At 43.5% G+C, this 14,012-nt stretch overlaps 1 protein-coding gene across 3 annotated transcripts in view; it reads left to right on the top strand.

Moving 5' to 3' along the window:
• The first annotated feature begins 652 nt into the window (after positions 1 to 652).
• The window catches only part of adcy2a (adenylate cyclase 2a), a 30,940-nt gene continuing 17,580 nt past the window's right edge, over positions 653 to 14,012 (top strand). Inside the window, exons 1-3 of one of the 3 annotated variants that reach the window (XM_058052766.2) lie at positions 653 to 1,372; positions 5,932 to 6,129; positions 11,798 to 11,959. In XM_058052766.2, coding sequence (XP_057908749.2) covers positions 866 to 1,372; positions 5,932 to 6,129; positions 11,798 to 11,959 — 867 coding nt within the window. In that variant the 5' untranslated portion in view covers positions 653 to 865. The remainder of the gene's footprint in view (positions 1,373 to 5,931; positions 6,130 to 11,797; positions 11,960 to 14,012) is intronic. The other 2 variants (XM_078790945.1, XM_058052767.2) reach the window with 2 other exon arrangements.

Genomic DNA, 14,012 nt, shown 5'->3' with positions numbered 1-14,012 from the left:
AGACAGTTGATTGGAGGAGGAGCATGGCAGGTCACAGGTGAAGCTAAGGACCGGAACAATTGAGCAAAAATGTTTGGTTTTTGTTTCATTTTTGAAAGGTTGAGCTGACAGATGACAACCCATTCAGTCCTTGAGGTAGCGTCAGTGTAAACCTGCAAACTAACTAACTAACTAGCTAACTAACTAACTAACTAACTAACCAACTAACCAACTAACCAACTAACCAACTAACCAACTAACCAACTAACCAACTAACCAACCAACTAACCAACTAACCAACTAACCAACTAACCAACTAACCAACTAACCAACTAACCAACTAACTAACTAACTAACTAACTAACTAACTAACTAACTAACTAACTAACTAACTAGCTAACTAACTAACTAACCAACTAACCAACTAACCAACCAACCAACCAACCAACCAACCAACTAACCAACTAACCAACTAACCAACTAACCAACCAACTAACCAACTAACCAACCAACTAACCAACTAACCAACTAACCAACTAACCAACTAACTAACTATCTAACCAACTAACCAACTAACTAACTAACTAACTAACTAACTAACTAACTAACTAACTAACTAACTAACTAACTAACTAACCAACTAACTAAGTGGGACAAGCAGTGGACAGGACAAAAAGTAAAACATGGCACCCTGGTATTTTATTTCCTCCTTAAAGCTGCCGCACCTTCTTCTTATTCCTCCCCTCCCCCTGTGGTGGTCTCCCCCTCCCTTTACCCTTCATTCCCTCCCACTTTTTCCCTCTCACTCCAAAGCGCACTCAGCCTCTGCCTTCATTTCCCGCTCCAACATGTTGGCAGGAGGAGGCTGTGGAGGAGGCTGTGGAGGATGCTGCGCTCAAACCTCGGTGCGTTCCTGCCACCTCTCCGGCCAGCGCACGTCGCCTCTGACTCAGAGCCACCTTTCACGAGTATCCGCCTGAAGGACTTAAGAAGGGAGGAGGTCGGGGGGGTCCCCAGGAGCCCTCACAGCAGGGTCCCCAGAAGGAGCAACAGCAGCAGGAGGAAAGTGGAGCACAGCAACTGCCCCTCATCCGTGGTGGAAACTATTACCTCAGACGTCCCCACCTCCTCTGGTTTCTCTCCCGCTTTTCCCTTCTCTGCTCCAAGATCCATGTGGCAAGAGGCAATAAGGAGGAAGCGGTACCTCCTGGACCGGGCCAGGGAGTCTGGGGAGCGGGGTAAAGGAGGTCAGGAGAAGAGGAGCAGATCCCGGGACTGGCTGTACGAGTCCTACTACTGTATGAGCCAGCAGCATCCTCTGATTGTGTTCCTGCTGCTCATCGTGATGGGGGCATGCCTGGCTCTGCTCACCGTGTTCTTCGCATCGGGACTGGTAAGTTCCAAAGCCGCACATCCATGATGCACATGTTCAAACGCAGCGTTCGGGCATCACTTCCTGTTGTGGGGCAGCAGGATGGTCCATTCAGCAGCGGCACTGGGAGAACCAGGACACACAGGAACACAGACATGAACAATCACACCAAGATGAAGGTTGATCAGGAGCATGTGACGCACACACATCATCTCCGTAGGTGTCAAAACACAACCCCCCCCCCACCCCCCCAAGTCATACACAGCCAAACGCCTGACAAATGCTGACGTACACGTGCACATCCCCAGCAAGTGGTCCACATGGCAGCACTAATGTGAAGAGAAGCTGAGATAAAAGTGATGGGGGGGGGGGCCTTAGGTAAGGGCTTAGGTATCGTGGGGGCTCACGGTTGACCGGACTACGCAAAGCAGGAGCTGATTTCCTGCCTCCCTTTTTGGCTCGGCTAGAGCACCTCTGCTTTCAACCCTGACACATTCAGAGCAAGCAAGAAGCCCAAAAAGCAGAAAGTCTAAATCTAAGGACCGGGGCGGGGCAAAATCCAGGTGGGCCTTGGACCATGATGCAAGTTGAGTTTTAGTGTCGATAGTGACGTTATACGGAAATGAACACCTTAGCCACCCAGGGTACGCAGAACAGGACTTAACAGTCATATAGTCATAAAATGATTCAATACAAGAATGAGATGAAAAAAAAGTAAAAAGTAAAAACAAAACCAAACATTTCCTTCCTTTTATGCGTGTGGATGTCTTGCACTGGAAGGGCAGTCGTGAGGAGGACGTCTCAGTAATGAGACCACTTCACTGTCCGTTTTATAAGAGAAGGTCGTTTCACATGCTTAATAAATGTTATCCATCTTTATCCTTCATGAGGGTCACTGCGTTGATTATGATGTCTAATTTCACTTGACTTTTTACTTTCCTTTTCTCATACCTGCTGCCAGCAGACTTTGTACAATGACTACTACAATGACTATTTTATGTCTAGATGGCTGTAATAATGTTTAAAAACATATTTAAATAGGGTTTTCATGCCATAATTATGCCAATATTTCATTTATAAACAAGGAATCCTACTTCATGGACATATACTTATGGTGCTCGGGTCTGGGGCCAATTAACCGCGATAATTGAGGGATTACTGTACATATATACCATATGTCTAAATGCTATATTGGGATATTATTGCCACTGGCATGATATCAATATAACCATAATTGTGAATTAGTCTGCAATTCCCTAACATTTTGCCCAATTGAATTGAACTTTATTACAGTAGCATGTATTTTAAACATTTAATTTGTAGTTTGTTTGGATTTTTCCCCTTGCTCCTGAACAAATGTTCATTTCTTTGCTGGTAATTAGTTATTAATAATCAATACTGACAGTTTTCCAAGCGCAGAAAAATTCAGTAGCATCAAACCAGAATATTTTCCACAATGTGAATGTTTGTTTCTTGCATTTAGTTGATTTGTCAATCACTGAAGATATTCATGTGAAATAAATATTATCACATGAACGCTCCACGGTTGACTGACATACGTGTTCATTAGCACCTCTGAGGATTGAAATTGTCATAGTTGAACATATTTTAGCAAGAGATCCCTTTCATGTTCCATCTCTGATGGAAGCGCTCATAAGAAGGGATTATTATAATACTCTTGTGAAGAGAATCACGTAGCCATGTCACACACGGAGGATGCCTGCAAAATGCAAACATAATAATATCAGCAGATAATATCAGCAACTTGCTTCCATGCGTTTCTATGTCATCCATGTCTGATGAGCCACCAAGCTGTGGAGTTGCTAGCAGAGGCAAAAACAGTCTTCAGGGTTTATAGTTTGTCATAAGTACATTTGTGGTTTTGCCCATGATGACGTATCTTTGTGAGAAATCATCCTTTTTCCTTTTTTGCCTCAGCACTTGAGCCACAAGTCCTATTTGTCCCATTAGTGGACCAATACGTCTGACCAAGATTAGCATTAGTGTAACAGCTTGCTGGAGTTGAACTTAAACAGAGAGAGATGTTTTCCATGGTGCCCCACTGAAATCTTTCATATTCTACATCTGCAGTGATAATATTTCTGAAAATATTCCAAAAATAAATAGTGCCAACAATGCATTTCTAGGCGGAGGTTGTACAACGATGGCGAGTCTTCCCGCCCTACATCCTGCCTCGTTGCATTGTCTGTGCGAGATCGGCGTGACCTTTGCTCCACCCTTTTTATTCTCCATCCTCCTCTATTTCTGTCCAGTCTTCATTCTGTGCCTGCCATCTTTCACCTTCTCGGATTTCTCTCTCTCTTTGGTTTGTATCCTAACATCCCCCCTTCCTGCGAGCTGGATGACCTAAATCCTGCTCTGTTTGGGAGCTCTGCTCTGGGCGAGACAAATTCTCTCTGCAACCACACGCACCCTCGCCTGTCCCGCTGCATTGACTGCATGCATGGGCAAGAGACAAGAGGAAAGATGGGGGGGGGGGCTACCTTCAACCAGATGCAAAGATCAGTATTACCAAGATGAAAGAAAAAGTGGCAAGTACATGAAAAATACTATATTGACCCAACTATAAAACAACACTATTTTTTCAAAAAAGAATTATATGAATTATGGGAGCATGACTTTGGCGCCACCTACTGGTTGGCATGTATAAATGTGTCAAATTCAAATATACTGTACAACCACATCAAAAATGTAATAGGGGAAATACAGTATTATATTTGGGTCCATGCAGTATTACACATACAGGCAGAACCTCTAAAGTTAAACACAGCTCAACTTCTCATTTTTTATTGATTTATTAACATTTTGAAAACTGAGGGTGGCGAGTGGTTAGCATGTTGGCCACACAGGAAGATCTGGGTTCGATTGTCCGTTGGCCATCTCTGTGTGGAGTTTGCATGTTCTCCCTGTGCATGCGTGGCTTTTCTCCGGGTATTCCCGTTAACATGCTAGGTTAATTAGCCACTCCAAATTGTCCATAGGTATGAATGTGAGTGTGAATGGTTGTTTGTCTATATGTGCCCTGTGATTGGCTGGCCACCAGTCCAGGGTGGACCCCGCCTCTCGCCCGAAGGCAGCTGGGATAGGCTCCAGCATACCACCACCCTAGTGAGGATAAACGGTAGAAAATGAACGGATGGATGGATGAAAACTGTGATAAAGTAGAAATGTTAAGCGTGAAGTGGTGCCAGATTACTGCGTAAAAACATCTAATATTTCTGCTTTTACTTCGATAACACCGCAGCCTGAATGTATCCTGTACTGTATTTTCTAAAAGACAAAAGTACACCAGGACAGAGCTTTGTCACCACGGGTGAATGATACTGAATCCCTGGCGATCAATAAGGTATCTGTGTCAGCAAACTGCAAGTCATTGCTTATAGAAGATGCAAAGTAGGGAGCAACATCCACCCGACATAAACGAAGCCAAAATTGGATGGATGGGGCTGGACACCTAACTTTGTCCCTGGCACCTCAGCCCATTGGTCGAGGCTGCGATATGTGGCTAGCGCCATCAAGCGGTGTCACCTTACATGGCGCCAACCTCTTACAGTCACCTTGAAAGAACGTCCTGAATTTTTAATGAAAACTTTCACATGTCAGCGTATGTCAGAAACAGAAAAGCCAAATGCATGATGGGGGTGTTTTCAACTTCACGTCTTACTTACCGTACTCTCAGTTAAAAAAGATTAGTTTCAAGATGTCATGTATATTGCTGACTTATATAAAATTGACACAGTTGAATTATTCATAAACGTCTTTGGTTTCTGCAGTCATATCCCTTCAATGAGGAAATCTTCCAATTGTCAACAAGTATGCGGAGTACGCCCTTGTACAGGGTCAACGCTGGCAGGTAGTCATGGAATACGATAAAAGTACTGCAGTATTTTATCATGCAACTGATTTGTCAAAGTCAAAATAATCTTTAATTAATAAATCCTCGAAAGTGCTGTCCCTCTTTTGCTCCAAAAGAAATCAAAATAAAAGACCATTAGAGGGTTCTGATATAGATGGTCATTTGCATAATGACAACATTTTTAGGTGTTTTTGAAGCTCTACGTGAACGGGCATAGCCCCCTTTTTATGACGGTAGTGTCTTGGAAACATGTTGACACACGCCTCAGCACCATCATCCGTCTCTTCCCTCCCCCTGCATCTTTTATATCCATCAATCCATCCATTTCCCATCATTTATCCGTTTCAGAGTTGCAGGAAATCTACTTGGGGGGAGAATCAGACCAGTCCAACTTGGACTGGGCGCCAGTTAGTCATCCACTATGAACAATTTGGTTTGACTTTTACCTGAAGGCGTTGTCTAGCTCGTCTACTCAATGTCATGTTCGGTTGCTAAGTGGCAGTTACCTCCCACTCCTCCTCCACGCACTCAAATGCCATCAAATCCACGCTCTTAAAAGGCAAACACTTCCTTTCCAAAATACTGCAGTTGTTCCCTCAAATACAAGTTTTCAAACATGTGGAGAACTTCCCAAGTATGACTTGAGTTATAATCAATCAAAATATCTTAACTTTTTAATCTCATGCTACACTTCTTCTTCCAGAACGTTGAAGACCACATGGCCTTTGTAATCACTGTGCCCACGGCGTTGGCCATCTTCCTGGCCGTGTTTGTTTTGGTCTGCATCGAATCCATTTTCAAGAAGCTCCTTCGAGTATTCTCCCTCGTCATCTGGGCCTGCTTGGTTGCCATGGGTTACCTTTTTATGTTTTCAGGAGGGATTGTCTGTCCATGGGACCAGGTAAGACCAAGAATTTTGTGGTGGATTTATTTTTGTTATGAAATCATGTGGAGCACTCTGTAATTTATTCATAGACGGAATAAATAACTAAACATACCTCACGGGTGTGAAAACGAGGCCAATGTCGAAGTGCCTGAAACTGGAATTCTTTTGAATGCCCTGCAGGGAGATTTCATGGTTGCCAAAAAAAGACTTTGAGAAAGCGATCACTTCATCTGCAAACTCAGTAAAGATTTCTATGAATGGCTTTGAAGTAGGGATGCTCGATATTGGCGTTCCCATCACTTAGCCATACCGATATTCACTGACCATGGACGGAAATGGATGGATGGATGGATGGATGGACGGCAATAGAAGTTGTAGATAGTGCATATTAAATTAGAAATATTAAAGAAAACCGACTTACTATCCTTGCAAGACCAGTTTATGTCATGTTCCACATCACAAGTTGGACTTGAGTTGTTTTTTTCAGTTTTCACGATGTTTCCTGTTTTGTGCTCTTATTTTGTTTTTTTGTTTCCTGTTTGATGCAAAGCATAGCTGGATTTTGGTCACTGATAAGGGCATGCAGAATTACTTTGTAGCAATCAGGTCTACTCTTTAGGTCGAGCCTACTGTGAGCGAGTATGTTGTTGTGTTCCGCTACCATCTACACATAACCAGCCCCTCCGCCAATTTAAGCCAATGTGGCTGGCAGGTCAAAGGTTAGCCCAGCCCTGCTTTATATCCATCTTCTCTCTTGAAAGAGCAGAAAGGATTAGATGCAAGTGGCAGATAATATTGATAAGCAATGGAAAATAAATTAAGCAAACCTAAATTTCTCAAAACAACAGTATGGAAATGTGCATATTCACTTCTTTTGAACATCTCAGCGTTGTGGAAAACCATTTAGCTTGGAGCTCAACCCACCGCATTTGGTGTTTTGTAAGTTCTTTTTCCTGTTCCGTGAGAGACATCTAGTTCCCGTTGGGCTCTGATCACGGTTTATTTATGGACTCCACATGTATTAGGTGACAACATCGCAATTGAAAGTGGCAAGCTCGTAGCCCTGCTGTTTGCTGTGCAGCCAAATATAGCTCATTTTAATGGAACTTGCAGAGCACATTGAATGGTTTGCTCTTCACTTCATTCACGTGCACCTAGAAATACTGATCTAGAGTCTCATGTGGACTCGTTGGTCACCGAGCGGCGTCTCGTTGTGTACTGATTCACATGTTCTTCCATCCATTGCTGAAAATGTCAGGCCATTATGATAATGAACATCTATCTGGGAGATGTTATTCTTGACTCACTCTTGGATTGACGCCCTTGGCGGCCTTATTGTACATATACGTATTTACGCTCATTTTTAAGATTCTTTGTGGGTTACCGATGAGAATTCAAAATAGCAATATTTGACATGTACTTAAAGGGGACCTATGATGCTTTTTCCACTTTTCTGACCCATAAATGTAGTTAGAATGTTGGATTCTCACGTTAAACATTTCAGATAATGAAGTTTGAACCCTGAAAGAAGTTGGGGATGTCTCTTGTTTTCAACAGGCAATATACTACTGGTGGTTTGTGATGTCACAGAATGCCGGGCGTCCTTATATGGGCGTGCACTGTCGGCCAGATACGCTCCCTGCTCGCCCCCCAGCTCTGCTTCTCCATCTCTGAGGAAGTGTTTCCTCGGGTGTCAGGGAAAGACACATTTGTTTACAATTCCTCCTGACGCCACCATCAGGCCTCAGTGGTTGGAGTTCCTGATTCCCTACCAGAAAAATAACAATATTTTAATCTGTCAACGGCATTTCTGTAAAGCTAAAGCTGCTTACCACTGAGAGACCTCTTGAAGTGACATCTCTTCTTCTTGTGTCTCTTGACCTCTTTTTCTTGGGACAGTCCAGTCTGGAAAGCTTCTTCTGTTGGTTATTGTGTGTAGCTGCTCTACAGGAGTCCACAACTCAATACAAAGGGCAGAAAAATGAGCACAATAGGTCCTCTTTAAAAGAAATTCTCATGGATTTTCCCCCCAAATTAGTCTACCATAATGACACAGTCTCCTACCCAATAACGATGGTATTCGTGTTGATAGCCAACCCTGTTGTGCCCTTTCAGCAGAGCGAGCTACTGTATGCTGTAAGCTAAATAAAGCTCTGAGAATCCAAATTCTCCGTTGCCTTTCCACTCCCCAAAGTCCCAGGTTTGTAAATTTGAGGCTCCATTTTCAAACCTGAAATCAATTGGATGCTTATCCGCTTCCCACAAAGCCCCCTCTGTTTGCTGACGCTCGGGAGAAAGGCTTATCTGTGTGGTCCAGAGAAATGTCCGCACCCTGCTCATCTCCTTCCCATCCTTCAGCCGCCAAATCCCAGACAGAGAAACTTACACAAATACTTCCGAACTTCTTAAATATACTGCTGGCATTGCCCATGCTACGCTACTCTCACACCAAAAACACAAGTAAAACAGCATTGATAATACGAGTTTTTGTATGATTCGTTTTTTGTTGAAAATGTTAAAATTTTGTCTGGATTTTTGTGCAAGATGCCTAGATGTTGCAAGACCAGAATACAACCATAAATTAGTCGCTACGTCAAAAACAATGCTACGTCAGTCGTGACAATAAAAACAAATGCTGTTTCCTTGCTTGAGAAGAGTCGCTTCTCCTGCCATTTTGTCGCTGCGACACAGAGTTAGGGTTAGGGTGTAATTGTAGAATTGTGTGAAAGCACAGTAGCCTGCTTTCTGTATGAAAGGCGCCACTGAATCAATAACTGCTGCAGATTTGTGATGCAGTATGTTAAAGCCTGTCTTACGTCGCTAATGACGGCTAATGTCAATTGTATTCATCAATGCAGCTTCAGATTCCAACGATGTTATTTACTCACCAAATCATTAGGTTGAAGTGTTATCACGGCTGATTTGACTTATTGACTTGAGGACGCCGTCTGACTCTGGAACAGGAATTGTGCGGAAGCTAAGGTTGAGAACGAATCCCCAAAAAGGAGCGAAGCAAGTCATTGAGACGGAGAGAAATGCAGCATGATAAAGAGGCTCATGTTTCTTTCATTGCCGCTGAGCTTGTTGGCACCACACATGCTAGGCTCTGCCGAGACCGTGTTTGTGTGTGAGCGCTCGACCGCCTGGAGCAACGTTGGGTGCGAGCGCTGCATAAATTCACCCCGTTTGGAATTACAGCCCATACTGATTAGAGAGGCTGCAAACTAAGCACCTTTGTAATGTGGCTTTTAAGTGTAATAATAACTGTAGCATGCAATTAAAAATTTGTTGGACGAATTAACGGACGAACATACACCTTACATGATTGCATTGTAAATCAAACCTTTAAGCCGATCCCATGCAGACTGAGGACTGAAAGCCTGATGTAATCTGACACTCTGTCTTCATAATTTATTTTATGAACCCACTGTGGCATTATTGAGGATTTGATTCATGGGCTGGAAGCAGCACAGGTTGTCTGGATCGTGAAACAGCCTCGACAACGTAATATTCGGTGAAAGGATGCTCATGTGTTTGGCGAAACCACGCTGAAGGAAGTTCCTTCCAATTCCATTACCACATGAAACGTCGGTATGAAGGAGAATCAGCAGGTGTATTTCACCCCACAACCCTTCCATTATGCCCCGGTTTCATGATCCAATTAGTGGCATTGGATATCAGAGCATCCATTTCGAAAAAGAAAAAACATTGTGCACTCTAAGCAAATTATGTTGTGGCGATAGATGATACTGGGCATCAATTAGTAACTGCCGTCAGGCACTGGGAAGTAAATTAATGCCTTGTTTTCCTCCGACATGGGATTACCATATACAGTAGTTTCTACTTTGTGTTTACCACTTAACCAATGCCGGGTCCTGTGTACTACTATCCTTTTATGTGTACAAAGGATTGTAGTTTTTCTGCCCATATTACTCAACTAATTAAGTGATGCTGACCGAGACTCACGACTACTGAAAGCAGTACTTACCAGTCCTATGAAGCAGATTATACCAAGATTCTACAGTATGTGGATGAGTGGTCACGTGTATTATATGACAGGATGACGGTTCTTCATGTGGCTGACTTCTCTGCACCGTGGAGTGACCACCTTTTGGGTTCCTGTTTCCAACGTGTGCGGACGTTTGTGTGCCGAGGTTAGATATTTACCTTGACAGTGGCGGTGGCAGCGTCCTGCCCATAATGCATTGCCCAGGGTCGGGTGGCATTGCGGGTCACCTTGTCAGCTTTTGTCGTGTCACAAGCCATTGCAAGTGAAAAAGTCAACCATTTCAGTTTGAGGTGTTACAAGATAAATTCACTTCAAAAATGAGATGTGATTTCCTGCATGAATGGAGGAATACGTAGAAGCTGTGGAAGTCAGGCAATGAGTGAACTTCATCTACTGCTGCTTTTATGGAATCACTTTTTTGGATGAAAAACAAAAAGTACTGTAATGAGTTTGTCGCAACGGATGATACCGCTCATGGACTATTTCATATTCAGTTCTCCAGTCATGCTAAAAAAAGCATATTTAGATGTTTGTTTTTTCTGACTACTTCATTTATGAAGAATGAATCACAGTTCGGGTGTGGAACCGATTCACTGTGATAAACAAGGGTTACCGGTATTGTAGTCGTGCCGTACCGATTTCATCAGGGAAGACTCATTCATTTTTGATGAGGATACAGGAATTGATTTTCACTGTCACTTAAGTGAAGGCGTCTCTTCCCAGAATCATTCTGTTGGTCATCCTCTTGAACAGTTGACCTTAGAGGTGGTCTATATTCTTCTACGTATAGTCGGACATGCGTATGATTACAATAACATCTAATAGCAGTCTTGGATTTTTGCATGATATTTGCCAAAAAAAATTTTCACAAATTCGACGTACACTATCTATTCTGTTAATCAGAATTTTTTTTTGTTTTTTTTGTTTTTCCCAACTCCCTTCGTCTCGCTGTCTTCAAACACTAACCCCGCCTTCCCGATGTCCCAAAAATAACCGAGAAAGGCTAACTGGCATCTGGCTGCGGCGTGAGAGAACATTGACCTCTTTCTCTGCATGCACACCAGCAGATGAGCGGCCCCAACCCTGCACCACATGGGAGTATTACAATTTGTGCAATGTGTGTTCCGAGCTGGTGTAAAAATGCCAAGTCCTCCCGATGCTGCATTAGAGGTGACAGCTTTGAGGTAGAAGTGCCTCCTGACCCCCTTCCTGCAGCATGCAGTCCAGGGTGCTTAGCTAAGCCGGCAGAGCTCCTGGTGTTAATGTGGGTCAACTTTTAGCACACCGAAATATGCTCAATGACCCGAATATTCTTTTGAACAACTTCATTTTTTATTTAAATGAAGCTTTGATGACGAATTAGTGTGGTGATTTTACTGTTGCCTAAAACTGGACAAAGCCGTTCATCCTCTGTCAGCCTTGTTCTTGTACCCATCCACACGGTGAAGCCACAATTTTTGAACGTCTGGACTCTGGCTAGAGTTCTTCACGACAAAAACCTGCTTTTGCATGTGGACGAGATGCCAAAACACAAAATAAGACTTTTTAAAACACGGCCTCATTTAACGCTCCCTTTGGTGTTTTTATGACTTTTACACAACATTTTAAGCCAACAATAGACTACCTTCTGTAAAAGACACTTTCTTCACAGGTGTGACATGTCTTCCTCCGCAGGTGTCCTTCTTCTTGTTTATTGTGTTTGTGGTTTACACGATGCTGCCATTCTCCATGCGGGACGCCATCATCGCCAGCGTCCTCACCTCCAGCTCTCACACTGTTGTGTTGAGTGTCTGCTTGTCCATCACAGCTGATCACATGGAGCCGGTGGTGTGGCAGGTGAGTCGTTCAGTCATGGAGTTTGTGTTCATGATCATGAGTGGATGAGTGGATATACTGGACATACTTAGAAATCTAAATAGAAGTTAAGTTAATTTTCAATGTGGATGCTCCCATCATTGGCCACTGATCAGTATCGGCCCATTTCCATGAAATATCATCCGATCGGCATATGCCAATCAATGCCTTTCAATGCTGATCACGTACTATTGCAGTCCGTGGGGATCTCTGCCTACAGTTTAGTGTCTTGCGCAAACATCAACATCAAAAACAATCATGTCTACCTGCCACGAAAACACATTAAAAAGCTGTAATTTAATACAGCATTTGAGGAACAAACAGTGGATGGAGAATCTTGGAGAAGGCCATGCATATGTTCTCTCGAAGTAGAATATGCTGTTGTCTGATTTAAGGTGATTTTATGGTTCTTTCATGTCATGTAGCCAGGAATTCTGCTTTCCCCCTTCAATGAATTAATAAATCATTTTATTAGTAATGATCTATTTTTGAGTCCCCTGTCCTGACTTTTCCACTGGCAATTAGCAATCATCATAAATTATTGTTATCATGATTGAAAAATTAATTATTCCATGTGATCAGTCGAAATATAAAACCCTGAACTCAATTTTCAGGTTTTATCAAACCTTTGGTCACATCACCTTTTTTTCTCGAGGAGGGGAAGAAGGGAAGAACGTAGATGGAGCAGTAAATTGAGAGCTTTGCCTTTCAGCTCAGCTCCCACTTTAGCACAACGGGCCGATGCAGAGTCCACATCGATGCAGATGCTGCACTAATCCGCCCGTCGATCTCGCAGTCCATCCCTCGCTACCGAAGACCCCAGGATTCTTCACACTCTTCATTCTTCGCCGCTTCACACTCGGCTGTGAAGCCATCCCGTGAGAGTTGAAGAACACGGCCCGAGGAAGTCAGCAGGACCACATCATCTTCAAAAAGCAGAAGAGATCCAATCCTGCAGCCCCCAAACCGGATCGCCTCCACATCTTGGCTGCACCTAAGAATCGTAACAGAATCGTTACAAACGGCACCCCTGGTGGAGTCTAACATTCAAGAGAAATTACGGGGGGCTCTGCCAGATCTGACCGGAATCCCCCCCCCTCGCCCCGCCACCATCAGTGCCAACTCATCATGGGAGGGCGTCTTCGGGCTGTGCCGGGCCGTACCTATGGGACCCAGCCACCAGATGCCTCCCATTATTCCCCATCTTCAGGCCTGGCTCCAGTGGGGGGGCAGTGACAGGGTAAAGTCAGGGTAGCTGTTTACCATGGGTGGTCCTGCCAGGGCTATGAAGCCCCCCCCACAACTCAGCTCCAAGAATCATTGGAAGACGCAAACTTCTCTACCTTCTCAGGTGGTCGCTCAGAGACTTGGTACACTGATGATGAAAAACAATATCAGTGAAACCAATCAATGAGAGAAGCAAGGCCAGTTTGTCCGTCACTAATATTAATTTCCTCCATGTCGTTTCCTCCAGCGATATGATTGGTCCACGCTGACGTCTGGCGTCTTCCTACGTTTCATTTCACTGGCCAACTGCATTTGCACTAAGCAGATTCGGATAATCTTGGACTGTCCCAAAAACACCAAAATGTTGTACCAGCTTGGCCTAAAAACACAGAATGAAAGTCCTGACATATTTTTCTTGGTATTATAATATATATAACATAATATAATAGTCCATCGCTGGCCGGAAATACCAGTTTTGGTTCCCAGTGAAATGTACTTTGGAGATTGGAATGAACTTGAAGGTGTGCCCACATCAGTCCACAGAATACAAAGCCTGACTCAGGCTTTTAAATGCCAGCCATTATGTTCTTGACAAGTCTTGTTCATTGTTTGAATCCCAGCGGGTGGTGTTTGGAGAAGACTAACCATGCTGTCATCATAACTTTGCAAACTTCTTTTAACCTTTAGAAGAACAGCCTTTCATGATTCAGCTTGTTTTCATCTGGAGAGCTTGGAACACCAATTGGGTCTAAAATGATATACATGACATTTAGAAGGTCCGTTTTCATGCATGTGTCGGTGACGCTGT

Source organism: Doryrhamphus excisus, linkage group LG5 (assembly GCF_037039965.1).
Source record: "Doryrhamphus excisus strain RoL-2023G ecotype Guam linkage group LG5, RoL_Dexc_Guam_v1.1, whole genome shotgun sequence".
In the NCBI taxonomy this organism is placed as follows: Eukaryota; Metazoa; Chordata; class Actinopteri; order Syngnathiformes; family Syngnathidae; genus Doryrhamphus; species Doryrhamphus excisus.
Note: the sequence above shows the minus strand (reverse complement) of the source record. Positions and strands in the feature narration are given on the sequence as shown.